We start from the raw sequence: 25,369 nt of genomic DNA, 5'->3' as shown, positions 1-25,369 counted from the left end.
TCCAGGCATTCCCTGCTCTTCTTTGGCCCCCCAAGGAACCACCCTTTCCCTCTCCCCGAGGTAAAGACTCCCAGCCAGTGAGCCACTCCAAACAGCATCAAAAGGTCAAACACGCATGAGAGGTAAGATGTGTGTGTCCACGTGTGTCCCAGGCTGGAAGGGCTAGGGAGGGAAGGGCCAGGTGGTCCCAACAGCTCAGAGCGGAGATGCCCAAGGGAGGGCTGGGAGGTGGCTGTCCACTTGGGCACATGGCATCACAGCGTTCACAAACAACAACAAAGACAATAGCAACAACACCCATCGTCACCAATCTGGACATAGTCATTCGGCACTAGATTTGGAGGGCCCCAGTAAGTGGGGGCTGGGGAAGGGCAGATGGATGATGAGGTATCTGTGTGGGCCCAAGGGCAACTGGCCAACACAAGTGTGAATTCTGGAACTGGCCTCAGGACACAAGGAGAGGTGGGGGAGGTCACCAAAGTGCTCTGACTGTGCCTGCTCTTTCCACTGTCACCAGCAAAGCCCCCACTCATGGTATCAGTGGAGGTGGCTACAGCTGCAGGGAGGTGGCAGCCAGCTGCAGGGAAGGATTGCTAGGGAGGGTGGTCGGCCCTCCTGCAGGCCTGTGCAGAAATCTGGTCCTAGGCCACCCTTTCCCCACCCCAGGAGACAAATGAGAATAAGGAAACATCCCCTGGGAGGTTGCCAGGACCAGGAAGGAACTGGGAATTCTTAGGCATCTAAGTCAATTTATTTTAAGGGAGAATCTGTTCGAGACCTTTGCTCTAGCCCATGGTTAGGGCAATTCCTCCAGATTTTGAGACCTCCCTTCCTGGTCCCTTATCTGCCCTGCCCCCACCAAAAGGCCATTGGTGAACGTGTCCAGTGGGGAGCTGAATGAGCACACATGCGTATAACTGAGTGTGTCTGACACAAGGCCACTTGTAATAAATATCCACATAAAGAGAAAAGCCAAAGCAGCTGGCCAACGTGGAGACAGGGAGTACAGCATCCCCAGCAAAGGGCCCTACTTCCTACCCAGGCCTGGCCCTGTCTCTCATCCAGCCAGTGCCCCTCCCTCAAGCAAGATGGCAGTGTGCCACAGCACCCAAGGATGGGGGCCCTCAAAACTACCCACTGGAGAAAGGAGGCAGCTGGGGAAAGACGCTACCAAAAAAAAAAAGGTGGGAGAAGCCACAGCCCCTCCAGTCACTAAACCCCAGCTCTGGCCTTGCTTTCTCCACAGGTCCCCAAGGCATCTGGGGAAGGGGAAGGGGAAGGGTTGGTTCAGGGCTCTGACCAAGCCCCTGGATTTGAGCTTCCTGATGCCTAAACAATGTGGTTTCTAAGCCCCTGGAACCAAGACCAGCTACTGGTCCATGTCTACCACCCTTGGATGCCCAGAGCCCCATCTGCCAGGGAGTGCTCAGTACTGAGCAGAGATCTGGGAACCCGGGAGTGAATGTCAGACACTGACTTCTTGTTCTCAAAATCAAATGCCAAGCCCAAGGATGAGGACAGAGGTCCAGAGGAGCTCTCTTCCCAGGCCAGGCAAGAAGGCCTGACAGCCACACCCCACCTCCCCAGTCCCAACCTCAGCCTGCCCTTCAGAGGCCAAGAGCCATGGCCAGGGGTTGGTGAGCTTAGCAACGGCTGGGGGTTTGTTGTTAGAGAACTGTTTTAAATACTTTTTACTGTAATGAGTCACAGTGACTGCAAGTGGGTTAGAGCCCCAGGCCCAGGCGCCCACCTGTCTGGGCACAACTCCACACCAGTCACGTCCGAGGGCCTGGCACCTATACTCACGCGAGCCCCTCACCAGCCTTGGCCCTGGCTTTCTGGACCGAGTGGCTTCAGTCCTACTTCCTTGTTTCCCATCCAAAGAACTGGGAGGAGAATGAGGCCAGGGAGGAGGCCTGGGTGCTCGGCGTCCCACAGACAGAGCAGCAGCAGCAGCAGCACAGGAAGGCGGGCAGGGTGGGGAGAAGCCAGAGAACACAATGCCACAGCGCACTGATCTCAGGGGACAGGGTGGGGAGGCAGGAGCAGCATGAGCTGGCACCAGGCCGGACAGGCAGCATGTCCATGAGTGTCCTCATCTGGCATCAAGTCCTAGTGCAGCAGGGAGCTCCCTGGGACCCTGCCTCCCTGGCTCAGTCTCTGCACCCCCTTCCCCTAGGAGGCCTGGGGGTGGTGTGGGTGGGGCGGGCCTGGGCCTAGCTGGAATGTGTGGAGCTGGTGGGTGGGAGTGCAGGGGATGTGTCCCCTCCCTGCCCCCACAGGGGGCCTCAAGTGGCCTCATCCTCAAGCCAACTTGAGTGTGCTGACTGGGAAGGAGGGCATGGTGACCATAGTCACAGGGTTGAGCACTGTCTGGCCCACCAGCTGGGGGTGGTGCACCACCTGGGCCCCCACCGCTGGCTTCGCCATGACGGTGGCTGGGGGCCCCAGCCCAGCTGCACCATTCACTTGCTGGTGCGGGAGGGTGTGGGCAATATGGCTCACAGCCACAGGCTGCGGGTACAAAGGCAGCTGGGAGCCAAGGTGGGCCACGTGGTTGAGGGTGGCAGGGTGCACTGTGATGTGGCCGATGGGGGGCGTGGCAGGTGCCAGCTGCACAGCAGGACTGGGGGCCGAGGGGGCAATGTGGGCGATGTGCTTGCCGCCCGGCCCCTGCAGAACGTGGTTCACAGTCTGGATGACTGAGGCATGGGTGGTGGCCGTGTGGGCGATGACTGTGGAGCTGCCTCCGGCCGTGGCCACCAGGTGGGCTGGAGCTGGAACCAGTGTCTGGGCAGGAGTGGCTGGTGGAGGAGGAGGGGCTGGCAGAGTGGTCTTCTGCTGTGGCGGCTGCTGCTGCACAGGGAGGTGGGCAGGGGACAGGGCCACAGGGTGTGGGTGCGGGTGGGGAGGCAGAGGCGTAGGCGCGGTGCTAGGGGGCGGCAGGGTGGACTTCAGCAGCTCCGGCTGGGGACGATGGCTCAGCTTGGGTCCCAGGCCCGCCCGGTCCTCCTCCATGTCCTGGTCTATGTTGTCCTCACCCTCTGTGGGGAACACAGGGCAGGGAAGAGGAGGTGAGAATGGTGGGGCACAGATGCCTGTGGGCATCAGGGGTATGACAGGGCCAGCAAAGGGTTCCTTTTCAAACAGGCACAAATCTGGCTCGGGGAACTGGGGCACTCGGGGCAGCAGGGGCTCACCAGAAGCTGTGGAGGTGGAAGCCTGGTCGTCCTCAGGCTGGCCCGTCTGCCGGAGCACACGGTCGATCTCCAACACGTCCATCCACTGGCTCAGCTCATGCTTGAGCTCCGCCAGCCGCTGCTGCGTGGCAATCTTCTCCCGGGCCAGCCGCTCCATCTCATGCTCATACTCCTTCTCCTTCCTCTTCAGGGACTAGGGACAGGCAAAGGACAGCAAGGTGTTCTGAGCAGCAGCAATGCATAACTCAAAACCTTTCCACCAAGCCAGGCGTGGTGGCGCACTCAGGAGGCTGAGACAGGAGGAGTGTGCAGGTTCGAAGCCAGCCTCAGCTGGCTTAAGAGACCCTGCTTCCAAATAAAATATAAAATAGGAGCTGGGCTTGGCGGCGCATGTTTGTAATCCCAGCATTTGGGAGGCTGAGACTGGAGGATTATGGTTCGCAGACAGCCTCAGCTACTTAGGCCTTCTGCAACTCAGGGAGACCCAGTTTCAAAATAAAGAATAAAAAATAAGGTAGGGGGTGTAGCTCAGAGGTTGAATGCCTCTGGGTTCCATCCCCAGACCCGCAAAAAAAAAAAAAAAAAAAAAAAAAAAAAAAAAAAATAGGTCTGGGAGTGTAGTCCGGGGGTAGAAGGCCCCTGGGTTCCATCCCCAGTACTACCAAAGAAATAAAAAATTAATAATAATAATAATAATAATAATAATAATAATAATGAATCAAAAATAGGGGAGGGGCTGGGCGTGGTGGCACACACTTGTAATCCCTGCGCTTGGGAGGTAGAGACAGGGAGGATCACGCTGGGAAGACAGCCTTGCTGGCTTAAGAGACCCTGTTTCCAAATTTAAAAAAATATATATAAAATAAGTCTGGGAAAGCTGGGCGTGGTGGCGCACACTTGTAATCCCCGTGCTTGGGAGGCTGAGACAGGAGGATCGCACAGATTCGAAGCCAGCCTCAGCTACTTAGGCTCTCAGCAACTTAGACCCTGTTTCCAAAGAAGAAAGTATAAAATAGGTCTGGGAGTGTAGCCCGGAGGTAGAAGCCGCTGGGTTCCACCCCTAGTACCATCAAAAAAATAATAGTAAGTCTGGGAGTGTAGCCTGGAGGTAGAAGGTTTTCCAGGAACCCCAGTACCACCAAAAAATAAGTAAATAAATAGGGGAGGGGGTGTAACTCGGAGGTCAAATGCCCCTGGGTTCCATCCCCAAACCTACCAAAAAAAAACCTCTCCACCCAGTGGGCCCATGGAATGCGTGACTCAAGGACCAGAGCCCACCAAGGCTGTGGAAGCCACTCCCGACTCCTCCCCAGGCTCCATCCACAAGGCCCAGCATCCTGGGCACAGAGCACTCTTGGACAGGCACTACTGAAAGCAAGCACACACCCGTGCCAGCCAGACCTGAGCACGGGCCTCCCACGCCAGCATGGGACTCTAGAGGGCCTCACTGCCTCTCACCCATTTCCCCACTGCAGCCTTGCCACCTCCACCAACACCACCACCACTCTCCCCTTCCTGCTTATTCTGCCACCAGCTACCCTCCTTGGAGCCCATTCCCCCAAAAGCTCCAGACATGTCTCTCCACCTCCTCAACCTTGTCCCCAGTTAATTTGATGTCCTTGGAGAATGACCCGTGGGGCTCTGTCATGGCATCTCCTCTCCTTTCTGTGACCTGCCTCCACCTCCCTGGCAGTCACTGGCTCAGCGCTGCCCTGCTGACCTCCTCGCTGCTCCCATGGCGCCTCCTGTGTGTCTTCGGTTGTTCACATACTGCCCTACCCAATACCCTGCCAACACCTCTCCAGACACCCCAGGCTGCCAAACTCCCATGTGTCCCGCTGGCCAATAAATGTTCCTGGGGGGCTTAAAGGCACTGTCATCTCCACTGAGCAACCCTAGAGGCTCCTGCCCTTCAACACAGATTCCATCCATCTACTTTCCTCAGAACACAGGGGAGACTCCCTCATCCAGGTGACATCTCCCTCTCCCTCCATGCCCCATCAACCTGCCACCTCTCAAGTGCTGAGCCCTCAGGTGGGTGCTTATTAGCCCCTGAAAAAGAGAAGCTCACATCCCATTTCTTAGCTCCCTTTTACAGGTCTTTCCTGTGTTTCCGTGACTCTTAATTTGACATATTAACCCAATTCTCTACATCCCATGGCAACTTCTCAAATGGGCACAACGTGACCTGTGTCCACCGGATGGGGCAGATGTTTCTGTCCTTGCAGCCTTCTGAGCCCCTTTTTATTTTTACTTTTTGTGGTGCTGGGAATGAACCCAGAGGCACTTTACCTCTGAGCTACAACCCCAGTCCTATTTTTTCATTTTTTATTTAAATTTTTTTTTTATTTTTGCAGTACTAGGGATGGAACCCAGGGGCATTCTACCTCTGAGCTACACCCCCCAGCCCTATTTTTTATCCTTTACTTTGAAATGGGGTCTCACTGAGTTGCAAAGGACCTAAGTAGTTGTTGAAGCTGTCCACAAACCACAATCCTCTCGCCTCAGCCTCCCAAATGCTGGAATTACAAGTGTGCATCACCACACACCTGGCTTGTTTTTATTTTTGAAACTGGGTCTCACTGAGCTGCAAAGGGCCTCACTAAATAGCTGAGGTTGTTCTTGAACCCAGATCTGTCTCAGCCTCCCAAATGCTGGAATTACAAGCATGCGCCACCATGCCTGGCTTGTTTTTATTTTTGAAACTGGGTCTCACTGAGCTGCAAAGGGCCTCACTAAGTAGCTGAGGTTGTTCTTGAACCCAGATCTTCCTGTCTCAGCCTCCCAAATGCTGGGATTACAAGCGTGCACTACCACGCCTGGCTCTTGCCTCAAGACCACAACTGCATGCTCACCCCTCCACTGTCCCTCCCAGCCAGGGCCTCACCAGAACATCCTCCTCCCGAGCCCCCCAGAACTTAAAGCATACATCTGAGCTTCAACAGGACTGTCAAAAAGGATCTGAGCAGTACTGGCTCGGAAGAGCACCATGTATTTCACGTGCACGTGTTTTGATTTCATCTCAACTCACACTGTCCCTGTCCAACCTGCAAGTAAAGAGAAGAGCTGTCCTACTGTCAACTTAAAGCCCCACTCTACCAGCGGGCAGGAAGTTTCGCGGAGTGCGTCCTCAGCCTCCGGGAGGGATCTGTACGCCTGCTTCCCACCTTCCCAGGGAGCACATCAGTTCCCACTCTGCCCTCTCCCCCCGCACTGGAAGGAGCCCAGCAGTCTCCCCTGCGTCGACTCCCTAGAGAAGTTCTGCAGTTCTGTAGAAGCCTTTTCTAACTGGCTAGGCATGGGCAAGACCTTTAGTCTTCAACCCACACACCTGCGAGGCCCAACTTCCTCACTCCTCCCGAAGCCCCAAAGTCCTCTCATTTCTGACCTCACCGGTGATAGATGCCTCTGCCATTACTGCCTACAATATCCGCCCAGACAAAGCCATGCACTGGCCTAGACATGCCAGGTCCCAGACCACACGGCCCCCATCTATCATACTGATACTGAGTTTAACCTGCTTCTCTCCATATTTCTGCTAGAAATAGACTAGGAAAGACCTTCCCTCCCCCTACATATACACATACCTGTGTATGGCTTCTCACCTGGCTGTCCCTGAGGGCTGGGCACGACATCAGGTGAAGCAAACTTGACAAGCCCTTGGTGACTCAGCCCTCCCTTGAACCTGGTGGCTAGGACTGGCAGTGCCATTCTGAACTCTACCCACTTTGGGGAGGCTAGCTTTCTGGGTCAGGAAGAGTGTGTGTCAGGGGCCAAAACCTCCTCTTCTCATCCAGTCCAGTTCCTCACAAGCCTAGATACCCCGTAAAAGCTTCCCCAGGGCCTAACTACTTCAGTTTACATTGCTTCTCTGTGGACTGGGGATAGAAGCCATGGCCTCACATACACTAGGCAAGAGCTTTACTCAGAGCAACAACCTCAGTCCACCACATTGCTGGGTTTCATTTCTTGTTGTGTGTGCGTGTGCGTGTGCGTGTGCGTGTGTGTGTTGTGGTACTGGGGGTGGAACCCAGGGGCTTTTCTACCTCTGAGCTATACTCCCAGACCTATTTTATACTTTATTTGGAAACAGGGTCTAAGTTGCTTAGAGACTAAGTAGCTGAGGCTGGCTTCGAACCTGTACGATCCTCCTGTCTCAGCCTCCCAAGCGCGGGGATTACAAGCCTGTGCCACCACGCCCAGCTGCTTCTATTTTTTTAATTCTTTTTTTTTTTTTCCGTGTCTGGGGATGGAACCCAGGGGCATTTGACCTCCGAGCTACACCCCCTGCCCTATTTTTTATTCTTTATTTTGAAACCGGGTCTTACTGAGTTGCAGAAGGCCTCACTAAGTAGCTGAGGCTGTCTGCGAACCGCAATCCTCTAGGTCTCAGCCTCCCGAATGCTGGGATTACAAGCCTGCGCCACCACGCCCAGCTCTATTTTTTTTTATTCTTTATTTGGAACAAGGTCTAAATTGTGGAGAACCTCACTATGTAGGTGGAGCTGGCCACCAACCTGCAATCCTCCTGTCTCAGCCTCCCAAGTACTAGGATTACAAATATGTGCCACCACACCTGGCCTTTTTTGTTGTTTTTGTGGTATGGGGATTGAACCCAGAGGCATTCTACCTCCAAGCTACACCTCCAGCCCAATTTCTTTCTTTCTTTCTTTCTTTCTTTCTTTTTTTTTTTTTTGGCGGTACTGGGGATGGAACCCAGGGGCTTTCTACTTCCAGGCTACACTCCCAGACCTATTTTATATTTTATTTGGAAACAGGGTCTCACTAAGTTGCTAAAAGCTTCACTAAGTAGCTGAGGATGGCTTCGAACCTATGTGATCCTCCTGTCTCAGCCTCCCAAACGCTGTGATTACAAGCATGCCATGTGCCGCCACACCCAACTCTTATTCTTTATTTTGAAACAGGGTGTCATGGAGTTGCAAAGGGCCTCACTAAGTAGCTGAGACTGTCTGTGAACAGTGATCCTCCTGGCTCAGCCTCCTGAATGCTGAGATTACAAGCATGTGCCACTACTCCCGGCTTCCAATTTTATTTCTTATTTGGAAACAGCGAGTTGCAATAAAACCTTGCTAAGTACCTGGGATTACAGGCAGGTACCACCACATCGAGCCCATATGGCTACTTTATGCCCTGTTCCTTTCTGGAATTATTTGAATGTGTATGCCTACTATTCCTTTTTTTTTTTTTTTTTTTTCCTGTACTGGGAATGGAACCCAAGGACATCAAGGACATTCTACCTCCGAGCTATACCCTAGCCCTATTTTTTAATACGTGTGTGTGTGTGTGTGTGTGTGTGTGTGTGTGTGTTACTGGGGATGGAATCCAGGGGAATTCTACCTCTGAGCTACATCCCCAGCCCTATTTTTCATTATTTATTTTGAAATGGTTTCACCGAGTTGCAAAGGACCCTACTAAGTAGTAGCTGAGACTGTCCACGAACCGCGATCCTCCTGTCTCTACCTCCTAAATGCTGGGATTACAAGCGTGTGCCACCACGCGTGCCACCACGCCCGGCTTCTTCAATTCTTTTACCACCTCCAAACTGCCTTTCCACAGCTTTTTGTTCTCCACCCACTTGTTCTCATTCTATGTGGCTTCACAGCTCTCTCCAGGACCGGCTTCAGATTCTTACCTGTTTCCTGCTGTCTCTCTGCAGGGCAATCCTCCTGATCATCTGTAAATTCCAAAAATGTATCCTCCCCTCTCCTGCTGAGGAAATCTGGTCTGTACAGAGATCTCTAACCTCCACTTTGCCCCACCTTATCCTGCAAGTCTCAATTCAAATATGCTTTCTACGCCAGATGTGGCGGCGCACGCTTGTAATCCCCACACTTGGGAGGCGGAGACAGGAGGATCACGCTGGTTAGAAGCCAGCCTTGCTGGCTTAAGAGACCCTGTTTCCAAATAAAAAAAATATAAAATAGGTCTGGGAGTGTAGCCCGGAGGTAGAAGAGTTTCCAGGAACCCCAGTACCACCAAAATATATATATATGCTTTCTTCAGCAACAACTGCCCTAGCTCCCCAGAACAAATCTCCTCACCCCTCTCCCGACTGTACCCTCAAGAATCTGCTACCTTTGAGATCAGAGACTGCACTTCTTTGCTTTCCACTATAGCCTCAGAGAAAGACCCAAGGCCTGGCTAAAAGTACTTGAAGGAATAAATGAATGAGAGGCCTCGGGGTTTCGGAGACTTTTAAGAATTTGCTACAATACTGGACAAGAATTCCTCATCCACACCAAAGGTTCCTCCCAACTCCTATTCACAGGAGGTCTGGTCTACAGAGCTCTATCCTGCTACTTCCACGGAGACTCTTATTTTTTTGTTTGTTTGTTTGTTTGTTGTGTGGTACTGGGGGTGAAACCCAGGGGCATTCTACCTCCGAGCTACACTCATAGCCCTATTTTTTTCTTTCTTTTGGCAGTACTGGGGGTGGAACCCAGAAGTACTCTACCTCTGAGCTGCACATCCAACTCCCCCCCTCTCTTCTTTCTTTCTTTTTTTCTGTGGGTCTGGGGATGGAGCCCAGGGCATTCTACCTGAGTGACACCCCTGCCCTATTTTTTACTCTTTATTTTGAAACAGGGTCTCACTGAGTTGCAAAGGGCCTAAGTAGCTGAGGCTGTCCACAAACTGCAATCCTCCTGTCTCAGCCTCCCGAATGCTGGGATTACAACTATGTGCCACCATGCCCAGCTAAGAGACTCTTATTTTTTAATTATTTTCAAATCACATAATGCAAGGCTGCCTTCTCTATCTTTGCACCTATAAAGAGGAACCTGCCATTCTATCCTTGCTACTTACTCAATACATTATTTGGCATGTCCCAAATTATTTGCCTGGACAATCTCAATCCTAACATCTCCATGGCACTTTCTACATTTTCCTATTTAGCATGACCACAGAGAAGAATCTGTGTATGGGGGGGGAGTGGTACTGGTGATTGACTGAACCCACAGTATCCTACCTCTGAGCTATACCCCGAGACCAATTTTTATTTTATTTTTTATTTAATTTTTTTTCTTGCAGTACCAAGGATGGAATCCAGGGGCATTCTACCTCCAAACTACACCCCTAGCCCTATTTTTTTTTAATTCTTTTTTTTTTTTTTTTTTTTTTTTTTGCGAGTCTGAGGATGGAACCCAGGGGCATTTGACCTCTGAGCTACACCTCCTGCCCTATTTTTTATTTTGAAACAGGGTTGCAGAGGGCCTCACTAAGTAGTCGAGGCTGTCCACGAACTGTGATCCTCCAGTCTCAGCCTCCCAAATGCTGGGATTACAAGAGCACGCCCGGCTTTATTCTTTATTTTGAAACAGGGTCTCACTAAGTTGCAGAGGGCCTCACTAAGTAGCTGTGGCTGTCCATGAACCTCGATCCTCCAGTCTCCACCTCATGAATGCTGGGATTACAAGCGTGTGCCACCAGCCTGGCTATTTTTTTTTATTCTTTATTTTGAAACTGGGTCTCCAAGCCAGGCGTGGTGGCGCACGCTTGTAATCCCTGCCCTTGGGAGGTGGAGACAGGAGGATCACGCAGGTTCGAAGCCAGCGGCTCTGGCTTAAGAGACCCTGTTTCAAAAATATAAAATAGGTCTGGGAGTGTAGCCTGGAGGTAGAAGAGCTTCCAGGAACCCCAGTTCCACCAAAAAAATAAATAAATGAAACAGGTCTCACTTGAGTTGCAAAGAGCCTAAGTAACTGAGACTGGTCGCAAACCGCTATCTTCCCGTCTCAACCTCCCAAATGCTCAGATTACAAGCGGGGTGCGCCACCACACCTGGCTCCCAGCCCAATTTAAAAAAAAATTTTTGTGTGTGTGGTACTGGGGATAGATAACGCCTGGCTCTTTTTTTTTTTTTTGGGGGGGGGTGGTACTGGGGGTGGAACCCAGAGGCTTTCTACCTCCGGGCTATACTCCCAGACCTTTTTAATATTTTATTTGGAAACAGAGTCTCACTAAGTTGCTGAGAGCCTCACTAAGTAGCTGAGGCTGGCTTCGAACCTGTGCGATCCTCCTGTCTCAGCCTCCCAAGCGTGGGGATTACAAGCGTGCGCCACCACGCCCGGCATTTTTTTTTAATTTATTTTTTAAAAGGGTCTTGTTTGGTTGATGAGAGTATCACTACTTGCTGAAACTGTCCTCGAACCTGTGATCCTCCCAAATACTGGGATTACAAGCATGTACCACATGCTTGGCTCAGTAATTAATAATCATAGGAAATGTCATAGCATGACAACCGGGATTTGCTAAGAGACCCACATAGCTAAGGATAAATAAATGACAGCTAAGCAAAAATTCTCAAAACTAGCCTGCCTTTCACCACCTCTGCCCGCCCCGCCCCCTCTCAGGCCACAATCGATGCCCCGCCCCCCGGCACGTGAGCCCACCTCAGGTCTGCAGAGCCCTCCCCGAAGCCCGCCCCGAGCCCGGCCCAGCCAATCCAAGGGCCGGGCCCCGCCCTCCCGGCTGCCGGGAAGGGGCCTGGAGGCGCGCCAAGCCTTAACCCCTCGCTGCCTCGGCGCGCGCTTGCGGGAGGCAGCCTCCACTCCCCGCGTGACAAATCAGGCTCGGGCTACTTCAGGGCTGTGACCCCGCTGTTGAAGCCGGGGAGGTGGTGGGCGCCCCGCCAGCCCCTCTTTTGTCATCCCTTTTGCGGGAACTGTGCCGCTGCCCAGCCCTGCAAAATTAAAGTGGGCTGACCGGAGACCCCACGCTCCTCCCCGCCCCCAGCGCTCCGAGCCCTGCGTCCCTCCCACTCCATCGGCTCCCCGGGCCCGCCCCATCCCATCCCCCACCGCCTCCCGCCCGGCGCGAGGATCCCTCCAGGTTTCCAGGGAAACTGAAACTCCAGGCCGTCATGGCAACTGTCTTATCTGGGCAGCACCCCCACGGCTGCAGAGAGGAGCCAGGCCCGAAGGAAGGGACACACGGAGGAGAGCCCGCTAGACAGGAGCCCCTTTCCCACGCAGACAGAAGGAAAGCATATTTTTTTAAGGGTCAATGATCCCGGGCCTGTTTGTCACCCAGATCTCCGCACATTGGAACTCACTTAAATGTGCGCACCACAAGGGTCTTAATAATATGGGGTGAAGGAAGACCAAGACCACGCCCAGAAGTCTCCCTTCCTGTCCCGTTTTCTCCCACTAGGTCAGCCACTTGGCCTGAATCCAGGTTCCCGCCCGGGCACTGCAAGGGAAAGCCTGGGTTTCCACCAGGCGACCTCGGCAGCGCCTCCCCGGAGGTGGCTCGCGCCCGCGGGGCAGACAAGACCGGGCTCGGTACGCGCACGCGCACGCGGGGGAGGCAGGACGGGGCTCGGCACGCGCACGCGCACGCGGGGCAGGCAGGCAAGGGCTCTGCGCATGCGCCGCCCGCCGGGAGCCCCGCTGACGTCAGCAGCCATGTGCTCTGCGCCGCGTGGAGGCGGCGGGGGCGGGCGGGCGGGGCGCGGGAAGCAGTGCGGGCACCGCCCAGCCCATCTCCCTCCCCTGTACCTGGATATACCGCAGTGCTGTCCGCAGCACACTCAGATTCGAAGTCTTCTTGTCGTCCACGTTGGGGATGTTTCGTTTCAGGGTCTCAAAGCATTCCTTCAGATGGGCCCTCCTGGGGACAGGGAGCATGCGCTGGTCAGCCACGTTGAGGGCAGGGAGCAGGGGCTGGGAGGCCGAGAGGGAAAGACCAAGGGGACTTTGGGGACCTAAAGGTGGGTGAGTCCCCAGGAGTGGGCGGGGCAGGCCCAGCACCACACGTGCACACACACACCTGTTTTTCTCCAATTTGTTGTGGACTTCTCTGGTTCCGATCCTGAAACCCAGACAGACAGGAGAGGAGGCTCAGGGAGGAGGGCCCGATAAGGTTGCCTTGCTGACTCCCCACCGTCATCCCCCAAATGCCACAAGCTTTTTGTCCCCAACATATTCTCTACATAAAACCAGCAATGGGAGGCATTAGCCCCCGTGCGGAGGAGCCGCATGCACCCCCTGAAGGGCACATCTATGCTTATTATTAATCCCCAAGCCCGGTAACCCTCCATCCCACCTGTCCAATTGTGAGGAGACAGAAGGGCTCCTAGGACTCAGAGAAGCAGCCAGTTGGCCCCGGCTTCTACTCAAAAGGCCCATAATCCAGTACTCTGTGGAAAGGCCTGAAAATGCCATAAAGCCGGGCCTTGGAGAGGATCAGAGGACACAGAAGCCTGAGGACAACAGAGAGCAATGGCCATTCATTCCCAGGACACCGACGGACACAGTGAGAATGTGCCCAAATACAGGAGGCACTTCTAGGTCTGGCGGAAGTGCCTGTAAGGGCTGGCTACAGAGGGTCCCTTCCCTTACACACATAGCTCAGGGCGTGGAAAATTCTCTCCACCCCACCAGCCTCAACTCTGCCACACCTCACTCACCCCCCAGGCCTCTTCTTCTGTTCGCTGGATTTGACTTCTTCAGCTGGCGCCAACTTTAGGGTCCCAAGTGTGGGTGGGGGGGTCTGCTGGGGCGCTAGCTGCGGCTGGACGCCAGGATGCGGTGCTATGGTCAGGATAGGTGTGGGGAGGGGCTGCAAAGGCTTGGGGCTGCCAGTGGGGACGGTGGCCTTTGAGTCCGGCAAAAGGGGAGTGGGGGTGGGCACCTGCGGTCTGGTAGGCAGGGGGGCAGGGTCCTTAATGCTGAGTCCAGGGGTGCTGACCAGGGCTGGGTGACAAGGTGCCAGGGGCAACGGGGGTGGTGGGGGCAGTGCCTGGGGGGAGTTGGTCACTACTGGAATAGGAATGACAGTCAGTGGGGTGGGGGTGGTGAGTGGGGGCGGAGGTGCCGGCGGGGGTGCCGGAGGAGACAGGGGCAGGGGTGGCGCCTCAAGGCGGGGCTCCTCCACAGGCAGGGCATGCGCTAGCCTGGCCAGACTACTGGCCTTCTTCTGCTCCTGCTCCCGCTCCCGCTCCAGGCGAAGCCGCTCCTGCTCCTCTACACAGAGAGAACACAAGAGGGGTATCTCAGTGAGGCAGATGGTCCTGAGCTCCCCACTTCACCAGACCCCAACCCTACACCATCCTCTGACCCCTCACCTAGGATGCCACATACACCCAATCACATCCAGCCAGGCACCTGCTTAAGTGCTGGGGACACTGCAGTGCATACAGAAAACAGACCTGTTCCCTGCAGCAGGGGAGCTCAGAGCCTGGGGGGATGAGCTGTGAGGGAGGGTGTGGGCCTAGGCGGTGATGGGCAGGGTCAGGTGCAACAGGAATGAGGAGCCCAGAGGAATGGACAAGAAGGTCAGAGAATAGGGCAGAGGCCAGGCCACAGAAGACTGCTCAGGCCACACCATGGGTGGCTGGAGGGATGATGAAGGACCACAGCCTTCTTTGGAAGGCCCACCATGGTTTTACCAAGCACCTTCTAGAATCCAGGCAGTACCTTCATTTCACAAATCTGATGAGATTGGAGAAGTGATTTTTTAGTGATTTTGGGGGGTACTGAGAATTGAACCCAGGGGTATTCTATCTCTAAGATATGTTCTGCGGATGGAACCCAGGGGCATTTGACCTCTGAGCTATACCCACTGCCCTATTTTTTATTCTTTATTTTGAAACTGGGTCTCACTGAGTTGCAGAGGGCCTCACTAAGTAGCCGAGGCTGTCCGTGAACCGCGATCCTCCGGTCTCAGCCTCCCGAATGCTGGAATTACAAGCGTGCGCCACCACGCCTGGCATCCCAGACCTAATTTTTTATTCTTTATATTTGAAACAGGGTCTCACTGAGTTGCAAGGGCCTCACTAAGTAGCTGAGGCTGTCCGTGAACGGCGATCCTCCTATCTCTGCCTCCCGAATGCTAGGATTACAAGGGTGCGACACCACGCCCGGCTTGGAGCCTGATTTTTTATTACTTGTTTGAAAACAGGATCTCACTAGGTTCCTGAGAGTCTCAGTAAAGTTCCCGAGGATAATTTTCAACGTGCAGTCCTCCTTTCAGCCTCCCAAGTACTGGAATTACAGGCATTCACCATTCACCACCACGCCTGGCTATAGCAAAGAGGTTTCTGTTGAGGGTCACACAGCAAGTCTCCTGACATCCAGTTGGACACCCTGTATTTACTATATCAACATAAGCTTTTTTTTTTTTTTTTTTTTTGGTGGTACTGGGGTTCCTGGAAGCCCTCCACCTCCGGGCTACACTCCCAGACCTATTTTATACTTTTTCATTTTTGGAAACAGGGTCTCTTAAGCCAGCACGGCTGGCTTCGAACCTGTGTGATCCTCCTGTCTCCGTCTCCCAAGCGTGGGGATTACAAGCGTGCGCCACCACACCTGGCCAACATAAGCTTTTACTAGGTATCTAAACACACCTCAGAAGAGCCCCACATTTCAGGCAGGGCAGGGACATCATCTTAAATTCAAGAAAAAGTGGCCTCGTACTCCTGACTCCCAGGCTAGGTCCTAGGACTGTTTTCTTCAGGGACACAAACACACTTGTCCCTTTTGATGCTAGGACTCATCTCTCAAATTTTACCTGTCCCTACTAGCAGCAGCAGGCAGAAAGGAAGGCCAGAGCTGGACTGACACATGACTGTAATCATAGTACTTAGAAGGCTGAGTGAGACATGATGATTGCAGGTTCAAAACCAGCCTCAGCAACCTAGTAAGACCCTCCAGAACTTAGTGAAACCCTGTTTCCAAATAAAAATAAAATAGGGCCAGGTATGATGGCGCATGCTGGTAATCCCAGCATTTGGGAGGCTGAGACAGGAGGATCGTGGTTCACAGACAACCTCTGCTACTTAGTGAGGCCCTTTGAGACTCAGTGAGACCCTGTTTCAAAAATAAGGAATAAAAAACAGGGCTGGGGGTGTAGCTCAAAAGTAGAATGCTCCTGGGTTCCATCCCCAGTACTGCAATAAATAAATAAATAAATAAAATAAAATAAATTAGGGCCAGGGGTGTAGCTTGGGAAGTAGAATGCCCCTGAATTCCACCCCCAACTCCATAAAAAAAAAATCCCCAGTGCAGCCAAAATAATGATAATGACAATTGAGGAAAGCTGGGTTCTTTGTTAAGAGTCCAACCAGACCCATGGGCTCCGGCCACCTTCCCCCATCCTTGTCTATCTCTACTGGAAGCCCAGCAGGAAGGCAAGGCCTGCTCAGGAGCTGGCAGACAGGGAAGGGGAGAGGACCACACTCACCCCCCATTTCCCACAGTTCTAACGGCACTGGCCTGTGGACACACCCTAAAACACCACACCACCTGAGATGGTGCTGTGGGCTAAGTCCTTCCTAGGGAGAGGAAGGGAGTGGGCGTGCATGTGTGCACATGCACGTGGGCACACACACAAGTGCACACACACACACCTTACTGGCTCAAGGGCCCCAGAAAACCTGAGGCGCCAGGGCCCTTTGGCCAATCAGCAGCTGGAGGGTGAGCCAGGCTAGCTCCCTGCCTTTTCTGGGGGGAGGGAGAGAAAAGGAGGAAGTAGACAGAGAGTGCTCTGAAAGAAGTGTTCAGTGGATTCCTGGCAGCCAGAGTCCGAAGCGGCCCTACCTCATGAAAAGGAGCTGCCAGCCAGGGCAGGCTGACTCCAGCGAGGGCAGGCCTTGCTCTGTAGACCTCTCACCCCAGAGAAAACCAGCTCCCAGTGCTCTGGCTCCCCCCAGCCACACAGGCATGGAAGCCTGGGGGATTCCAGCTACAGCACCCCCTCGGGACCAGCCAGCAACATCCCAGCACACCCCTAAGACAGGGCCCTTGAGCTCAAGACCCAACACAGCCCCCATTCATTGAATGACCCAGGACCCCCACTTTCTTTGGCCTTGAGATGAGTCCACAGGCAAGGGAGTCAGGTGCCCTGGGAACCCAAAGTGAGTGGCAACCCATATTATTATTATTTTTTGAGGTGCTGGTGATGGAACCCAGGACTTTGCACTTGCTGGGCAAGTGCTCTACCAATGATCTGCAGTCCAACCATCAAGCCTCAGATAGACAAACGAATAGACAGATAGATAGACAGATAGACAGACAGACAGACAGACACAGAATTGAACCCAGGGGTACTCTCTGAACTACACTCCCAGACCTTTTTACTTTTTATTTTGAAACAGTCTTGCTAAGTTGCTGAGGTTGACTCAAACCTCATGGGTTTTTTTGTTTGTTTGTTTTGGTGGTACCTGGGATGGAACCCTTCTATCTCCGGGCTACACTCCCATACCTATTTTTTTTTTTTTTTTTTTTTTTTGGCGGGTCTGGGGATGGAACCCAGGGGCATTTGACCTCCGAGCTACACCCCCTGCCCTATTTTTTTATTCTTTAATTTGAAACAGGGTCTCACTGAGTTGCAGAGGGCCTCACTAAGTAGCTGAGGCTGTCCGCGAACCGCGATCCTCCAGGTCTCAGCCTCCCGAGTGCTGGGATTACAGGCGTGCGCCACCACGCCCGGCCCTATTTTTAATATTTTATTTAGAAACAGGGTCTCTTAAGCCACCAAGGCTGGCTTCGAACATGTGTGATCCTCCTGTCTTCGCCTCCCAAGTGCGGGGATTACAAGTGTGCGCCACCACGCCCAGCCAAACCTCATGTTTTACTTATTATTTTATTCATTTTGTGTGGGGGATACTAGGGATTCAGAACACCTAGGGGGTGTTCTATTTCCAAGTCACACCCCAGCCCTTTTATTTTGAAAAAAGGTCTTGTTAGTTGCTGAATCTTGCTTGTTGAGGCTGTTCTCAAACCTGTGCTCCTCCTATCTCAGCCTCCCAAGTACTGGGATTATAGATGTGTTCCAGCATGCTCAGCAAAACTCATATTTTAAAGCAAGTCCAAAGCCTCACCTAAGAAATGACAATCTCCTCTCCTACCCCTTTCCTCCCAGAGCCAGGCAGGTATGCTTCACAGGTGCCAGAAAGAAAAATATAAGAGGTCAACATAGTATACTTTGACTGGGGTGAAGAAGAGGACTGCCCCGGGCCACAGCTAGCCCAAAGCTTCTCACCCCTGCCCCATCTCTGATTCATTTCCCACCCAGCAGTGACCATCTCTGGTCCACTAGAGGGGAGAAGCACAGTGGCTGTACTGGGAGTGATCTGTTCAGTTTTTTACAAAACAACCCTTCTGCCGAACCCATTGGTGCGCGTCCTGTCTAATGCATGCACACACATACTTGAGCAACTTCCTTTTTTTCCCTCCCAGATGCTGCCCCAAAATCATTCAATATGCCCCTCTGAGGTGATGCAAAAACCACAGCTCCAGCCCACAGCAGGGAGCTGCCTGCTGTCTTCCCAAGCTACTGTGGCCCAGGGATTCAGCCCTTAGCAGATCAGGGCTGAGGGCTCCACACTGAGTGGTTCCAAATGTGCAGAGGTGGGACATGACCAGCAGCCTCTGGACACCTCTCTCTGCCGTGAAGAAGGTCCTGTCCAAGGCACCTCCATGAGTTCTGACCTCAGGTTTGTCATGAGGGTGAACTGTCTAGTCTACGCAAGGAATCCTGCCCTTCAGGTGGAAGGGGAGAACCCTGTTGAGAGCTAGCCTTTGGCTAACCACCCCAGAGAGTAGTTCTGGTGGGCAGGCTCACATCCCACCCTCTTCTCTCCTAGCCTTCCTACTTCTGGTTGGAGGACAGAATCTCAAGAGGAAAAAGAAAGTGAATTGTGGAGATTAAATTTCAGGGACCAGATATGGTCGTCTGTACACAAGTTCTTGGATTAGATCTGTCTTTCCAGCACCCACCCATCTCCAAGACCCCCTGATCCAGCACCAAGAAACCGATTAGGCAGCTGAACTTGCTTGCCCCTAGTTCTCATCACCTGGGGGAGGGGCAGGGCTCTGCAACTTCTTAGGAGAGAAGCTTTCCCCCTTCCTTTGCAGAGCCCCATACAGCATTCCCTTCCATCTCACTGGTCAGCTCTGGGCTTACTTAACTGGGCAAGGTTGGGAGGGCTGACAGTGGGAGTCTTCTCTCCTGCCCCATACTGCCACCCAGCCTTTAGGCAAGGAGAGGGTGAAATCAGGTTTCCCTGGGGCCACAGTAGGGTTAATCCTGCTCATCTCCCACACAGTGTCTGGTACACAGTGGAGACAATATTGACACTTTGAACTGCATTGTGTTGAAGGTGGCAGCAGGTGAGTGTCCCTCTAAACCTTGCACCTAGCCCTCCCCACACCGCTAAGATCTAACTTAAGACATTCCGGGTCACCACCAATAGTGTCCACTGCCTGACATGCTCTGGACCCTAAAGACACTGGAGAGGGGCGTGCGGGCGGTATGTCTCAGCCCATCAGTTCCGCAAAGCCCAAGCACCTGGGTTTTTAATGTCTGCAGTGACTCTTGACCTTGAGAGACTAGTCGGTTAGACTAGGCCAGGGGACCCTAAGCTCCCCCTCCTCTGCCCCTAGCCCACTGTCGCTCCACCAGCCTGCAGCGGCGGAGGAGGCACAAGCTGCAGGGGGTGGGGGGGCGCGTGCGCGCGCGCGCACACACTACTACCTCCTGCATGACTCATCATTGAAGCAACAATAGGCAAAGAAAAAGGAAAGGCGGGCGAAGCACTCTCTCCACCACAACCACCCCGGCTCAAAGTGGATTTAAGGCCACTTAGGACCCTGGGAACTGCACACGCACGGTACCCAGACTGAGCGCCTCGCAGCAGTCTAGAACACCGAGATCCTTTCCTTCATCTCTATTTCTGCTGCACCCCGAAGCTACGGACCACCACCAAGGGCATGTGGGGATAGGGCCATAAAATCTTCGCCTCTTCTCGCTGCCCAGGGAGCGCCGAAGTTTGCCCCATCTCAGCCTGGCTCATTCCACAGTGTAGCGGGGAGGGGGGGGTTGCTAGAAAGACCCGGCGAGAACGTCTGTAGGGGTCAGGGGGAAGATGCGCCGTTACCCTGCAATTCTGAGGGTTTCCTTGCCATACGATCAAAAACAAGGTTCGAGCGAAATGCAAGAGTTGAGCGCAGCTCCACCAGCCCAGGCTTTCCCTGGGAGATGCCCAGCGGTCAGGGCCCTGGCTCTACCCGGCGGAAGGTCCCTGGCCAGCCCCGCCCAGACCCCGCCCCAGGCCGAGCGCGAGGCGGCGAGGAGGGGCCCCGCCGCACAGTCCCCAGCGGGAGTGTCCCGGGTGCACGTGGTCGGGGGCGGGGCCCGTCCACGTCACCGCCCGGTGTAACCAACAGGCTTGGAACGCAGGCACACGCAACATTCCAGCCGGGAGCGGGTTTGGAAGGCGCAGACACGCCACATTCCACACCAGCTAAAGCCGGGCGAGCGAGGGGGGCCCGAGGGCTGCCCCCTGCGACCAGGAGGCCTTTTAGCCGAAACCCAGTCCGCCCGGCTCTCACCCAAAACCCTGACGCGCGACCCAGCCCAGCTCTGGGAGGCGGGGTCAGGCGGGGCTGGCCAGGATCATAAGACACGCGATGTCATTTCATTCCGCCAAGGCCGCCTCCGCCCCAAGAGGCGCGTAGATCTGCCGGGAGCGCCCCCCGCACTCGCCGGGGCCGGGGAAGCCGGGGGGAGCTGCTCCGCGTAGAGTAGTCCCTACCCCCAACCCGTTACACACACGCCCACTCGTGTGCTGTACACACGCCCGTGTACACGTCCATGCATCCGCTCTCCCCGAGGCTTCTATCACAAATACCCCGTGCACACACGCACACACGCGCGGGTCTGCCACCCCCAACACCCTCATCCCACGCCCCGGCTCACACATCCTCAGCAGCACCGAGGGTGTCGTCGGCACACGCGAAAGGAGCCCCCCACGGAAGGTGCCCAGGGGTGCCGGGCAGCTGGGGTGGCGCCCGCAAGAGCCGAGCGCTTCCCTGCATGTTAATGCATTCATCATTTTCACTGCCCACCTCACTCCTCTCGGACGACGGCTCTCGCGGGGAGCCGTGCTCAGATGGGCTTCTCAGGCCGCCCGGGAGGGGGGCCTGCTTGCTGCCTGGCGTGGCAGCGGGGGCCGGGGTCGCTCGCCTCCCCTCCCCGGGTGTCCCAGGGGCCCAGCCCGGCCGCTCACCACGTGCTCTCTGTTGTTGCTGCGCTTGCCATTCCAGGAAGCGGGCCGCCTCCAGTAGCGTCTCTATGCTCATCGCGCCGGGGGCGGCCGGGGGCGCGCCGGGGCCCAGGCTGCGGCCCGGGAGCCGGGCACAGGTCAGGCTGGCGGGCCGGCAGGAGGGAGGGATCACCTCCGGGGGGCGACAGGGCTGGGCGGCGCAGCGCACTCCGCAGCCAAGAACGGGGGAGCACGGGGAGGAAAATCAATGTCTCCCGAAATATTTGCAAAATATAAATTTGCAAATTAACAAAAAACTGACGGCAAATAAAGAGGCGGCACTGTTTCCTTCCTTCCCCTCCCTCTCTTCCTCCCTTCCGATGCCTCCCGCCCCGCGGCCCCCGGGAGTCCCGCCGACAAGAAAGGGCTTTGCAACAAGATGGCGAGGAGGCACCGACACACACAACAAGGGAAGGAGCCGCGCTGCCCCCGGCCGCCGCCCCCGCTACTATACCGGGGCCGCAGCCAAAGCCCGGACCGGAGCCCCCGCCCGTCGGGCTCCGGCGTCTCCGGGAGGGAGGGGCGGGGTCCACGGGCCTGGCCCCGCCCACCACAGTCGCGCGCACACGTGTTCTGAGTGGGGGTGGGAGAAAAAGAGCCTGGTTTGGACGCTACGGTTCCGCTCTCCCGGCCGCCCCGCCCCAATGGCAATCCACAGGTTGAGCGAAGAGTGCGTGTTCGGGTCCTTAGCGACGAAATCAGTCCTGCTAGAGGAAACGGTGGAAAATCCAACAAATCAGCTCAAATAAGTATATTCCAGGTCAGGGATAGCCGACTGGCCTGACCCCTAGGTCTCTTTTCCCACCCACACTCGACCTAAATCCGGCAACCACCCGGCTGTCGCAATTTCCCCAAGATCCGCCCCAGGGCGGAGCCGACAGCGGCAGTCTGCAGGAGAACGGGCCGAGGGAGCGGAGCGGCGATCCGGCTCCGCATTTTGCCTCCGTTCCTCCCCCCGCAGTGCGTTTGCATCCTATTAGGCTACGTCATCCGTCCGTCGGCCAATGGGCGGGCAGGACAACACGGCATGGAGCTGCTCCACATGGACACCCCGCGCCGCCAGCCTTCTGTTTAAAGGGCCAGTTTCTTCAGGATCACATTAGTAGGCGCGGATGGGGCCACCGGACGAATATAAAAGGAATCCCGCAGCGTTGCCCTGGCCTACCTCCTACTTTTCACCGCCCTCCCGTTTAAAATAAATTTTTCCTTTTTCCTTCCACGTAGTTCTTGTCTTTGTCCACGCGTGTCTGATATGGGTGGAGACTGACTGCACCACCCAAGAGGCCACCCTTTGCTCTGGGGTCGGGGCGGTGACGGTCAAGGGAAAGCGTCCAGAGCCCAGGCCAAAGAGGCGTGGCCCAAATCGGGAACCACAACGTGGAGGGCGGAAACCCGGCCTCCAGCAACTCGGCGGCCGGGGCGCGGGCGGGCGCGGCGTCCGGCTTTCCAGCTCTGACTTCGGGAGGCGAGCCCATCCCTCTTCTTTCTGGCATTGGTGCTTAGGGATGTCCGGGCTGCAGGGTTATAATCAGAAAATTCGACCTTTGAGGCCAGCTTGCCTAAATCCTCTCCGGTTTACAAATAAAAGAAAACTGAAGCCCCAAGATGAGAAAGGACTTGTCTAAGATCCTTCGATCCTATATCTGCTACTTGCCCCAGAAGGTGGAGCGTATCGCGCGTGTCTCTGAAGCCAATTCTGAGGCAGGTCCCCCAATTCGAAAAAAAGAAGCCAGCGAGGAATATCAAACTGCTGGGTAGGAAGAAATCCTTGACACATTGGGATTAAACAACAAAAATTGCCTTCACCGGAAACCCCATCGTGCTCTTCTGCTTCTTTAGTGAAGGCCACGCAGACACCACTGTGAGAGTGGGGTAGTGACAGACACTCGCCAGCTGAAGGCATCTGTGTGTGTGTGTGTGTGTGTGTGTGTGTGTGTGTGTGTGTGTGTGTGTGGTGCTGGGGATTGAACCCAGGGGCATTCTACTTCCAAGCAACACCCCAGCCCTATTTTTTTATTCCTTATTTTGAAACAGGGTCTCACTGAGTTGCAAAGGGCCTCACTAAGAACCGCGATCCTCCTGTCTCAGCCTCCTAAGTACTGGGATCGCAAGCGTGCGTCACCACGGCCTCTGAAGGCATATTTGAAACACCCTGGAGCACATCTAGCTTTGCCATTCTAATCCTGAGCATAAGGTCCCTCAGTTAATGGCCCCAGATTCCTTGGTTAACCAGTTCAAGGAGTGGGGCAATGCCAGTGTTTTCTGGATCCTAGAACCTTCGTATCCCACAATGCCAGAAAGCAAACCTTTCTGAGGATCACTGAGACAGGTCCGACCAACCCATCCTATCCAGACTGCGCCCTCAGAGCAGGTCTAAGTGTCTATTTGGGGGACTAGCCAGCAGCACAGAAAGCTGGTATGAATATTTGCCAGCTTTGCTCCTTTCCTTTGAGGGCATCATAGTACATCCCAGAAAAGGAAACCTCCAACAGAAGGTTCTGGAAATCCAGAATCCTGCAAATGGGGCACACTTAATACTCCAGGACATGACACACGTGAAAGTCTGTTGCCACTGATTGCTCATGATGACCCTGAAGCAAAGGGAGACTGGGATGCAGCGGCCAGTTCTTCTCCATGGGGCGATGCCCTGCACAGTGCCTCCATCTGGGTCAGTGCTGGGCTGACAGGTGCAGACATCTGACTGAGGTGTGGTTTGGCCTGGCCTACTCTGCACAACTGGAAAAAATGGGAAATTTAAAGGAAATATGTAGGGAGCTAAACAATGCTATTTATTGGCCAAGTTCTACTTTTGCTTGGGGTCAGCATAGTGGCATTCAGCTCAAAGGGCTGCGTCCAGCCTGCCCCTTCCTGCCTTCCTCCGACAGCCATGGCACTCACAGAGCTCTGGAGTTTCTCCCAGAGGCTGGGCTCCAGGTTTTCTGCCTCTTGTTCAGAGGACTAGATCTATATCATTAAGCAGGCACATCTCTAGAGCAGAAAGTATTCAGAAGACACTTTTTCTTCAGGGACCAGGAAGCAGGAGCTAAAAGAGGGGTGAGTACACTTCAGGACCAGCCTCTTCCTTGTCCCCCAAATTCCATCTGCTCCAGAACTTAGTGGAGATGCTTGCTATTTATTTATTTATTGGTGGTACTGGGGTTCCTGGAAGCCCTTCAACCCCCAGCTACACTCCCAGACCTATTATATATATATTTTTTTTTTTGGGGGGGGACAGGGTCTCTTAAGTCAGCGCCTCTGGCTTTGAACCTGTGCAATCCTCCTGTCTCAGCCTCCCAAGCACGGGGATTACAAGCGTGCGCCACCATGCCCGGCTGCTATTTGTTTTAAATAGCAAGCATTGCTGGGCATGGTGGTACATGCTTGTAATCCCCGCGCTTGGGAGGCTGAGACAGGAGGATCGCGCAAGTTTGAAGCCAGCCTCAGCTACTTAGTGAGGCTCTCGGCAACTTAGTGAGACCCTGTTTCCAAATAAAGTATAAAAAATAGGTCTGGGAGTATAGCCCGGAGGTAGAAAGGCCCTGGGTTCCATATCCAGTACCACAAATATAATAAATAAATATAAATAAATAAATAAATAAATAATAAAATAGCAGCTAGGTGTGGTGGCACATGCTTGTAATCCCAGCATTTGAGAAGCTGAAACAGGAGGAGCTGGGTTCAAGGCCAGCCTCGGCTACTTAGAGCCTTTGCAACTAAGACCCTGTTTCAAAATAAAGAATTAAAAAAGAAAAACACGGCTGGGGTGTCGCTCAGAGGTAGAATGCCTCTGAGTTCTATCCCCAGTACCGCAAAAGTAAGATAAAATAAAAACAAAACAAATAGCATTACAAGCTTCACGTGATCATCTGTTTATTTGGGTCATAGCGGGACAGCAGCCGGGAAATGTTAGGCAAAAGCAACAGCTTAAAAAGGAGGCTTTCCCTGGGCTTACTGTTGCCTACAGGGGCCTGAAAAATGGCCAAGACAAAAGAATTTCCCATCAACCCAGGTTTCCCCCAAATCAGGAATGGACAGTGGGGATGGGAAACACCTGTAAAGGCAGGGGAGTAGAGGGATGAACAGGAGGGCTGCTAAGATTTCA

General features: G+C 54.2%; 1 protein-coding gene across 1 annotated transcript; it reads right to left on the bottom strand.

Moving 5' to 3' along the window:
• Positions 1–2,304: 2,304 nt before the first annotated feature.
• Positions 2,305–21,304, bottom strand: MNT (MAX network transcriptional repressor; the record flags this gene model as incomplete). The annotated part of the gene is made up of 6 exons (XM_080713189.1): positions 2,305–3,044; positions 3,201–3,393; positions 12,719–12,830; positions 12,990–13,031; positions 13,630–14,185; positions 21,232–21,304. 6 exons carry the CDS (start codon positions 21,302–21,304, stop codon positions 2,305–2,307), a joined length of 1,716 nt encoding a protein of 571 aa, XP_080569315.1.
• Positions 21,305–25,369: the final 4,065 nt, after the last annotated feature.

Source organism: Muscardinus avellanarius, assembly GCF_963383645.1.
Source record: "Muscardinus avellanarius genome assembly, chromosome: 16".
Lineage (NCBI taxonomy): Eukaryota > Metazoa > Chordata > Mammalia > Rodentia > Gliridae > Muscardinus > Muscardinus avellanarius.
Note: the sequence above shows the minus strand (reverse complement) of the source record. Positions and strands in the feature narration are given on the sequence as shown.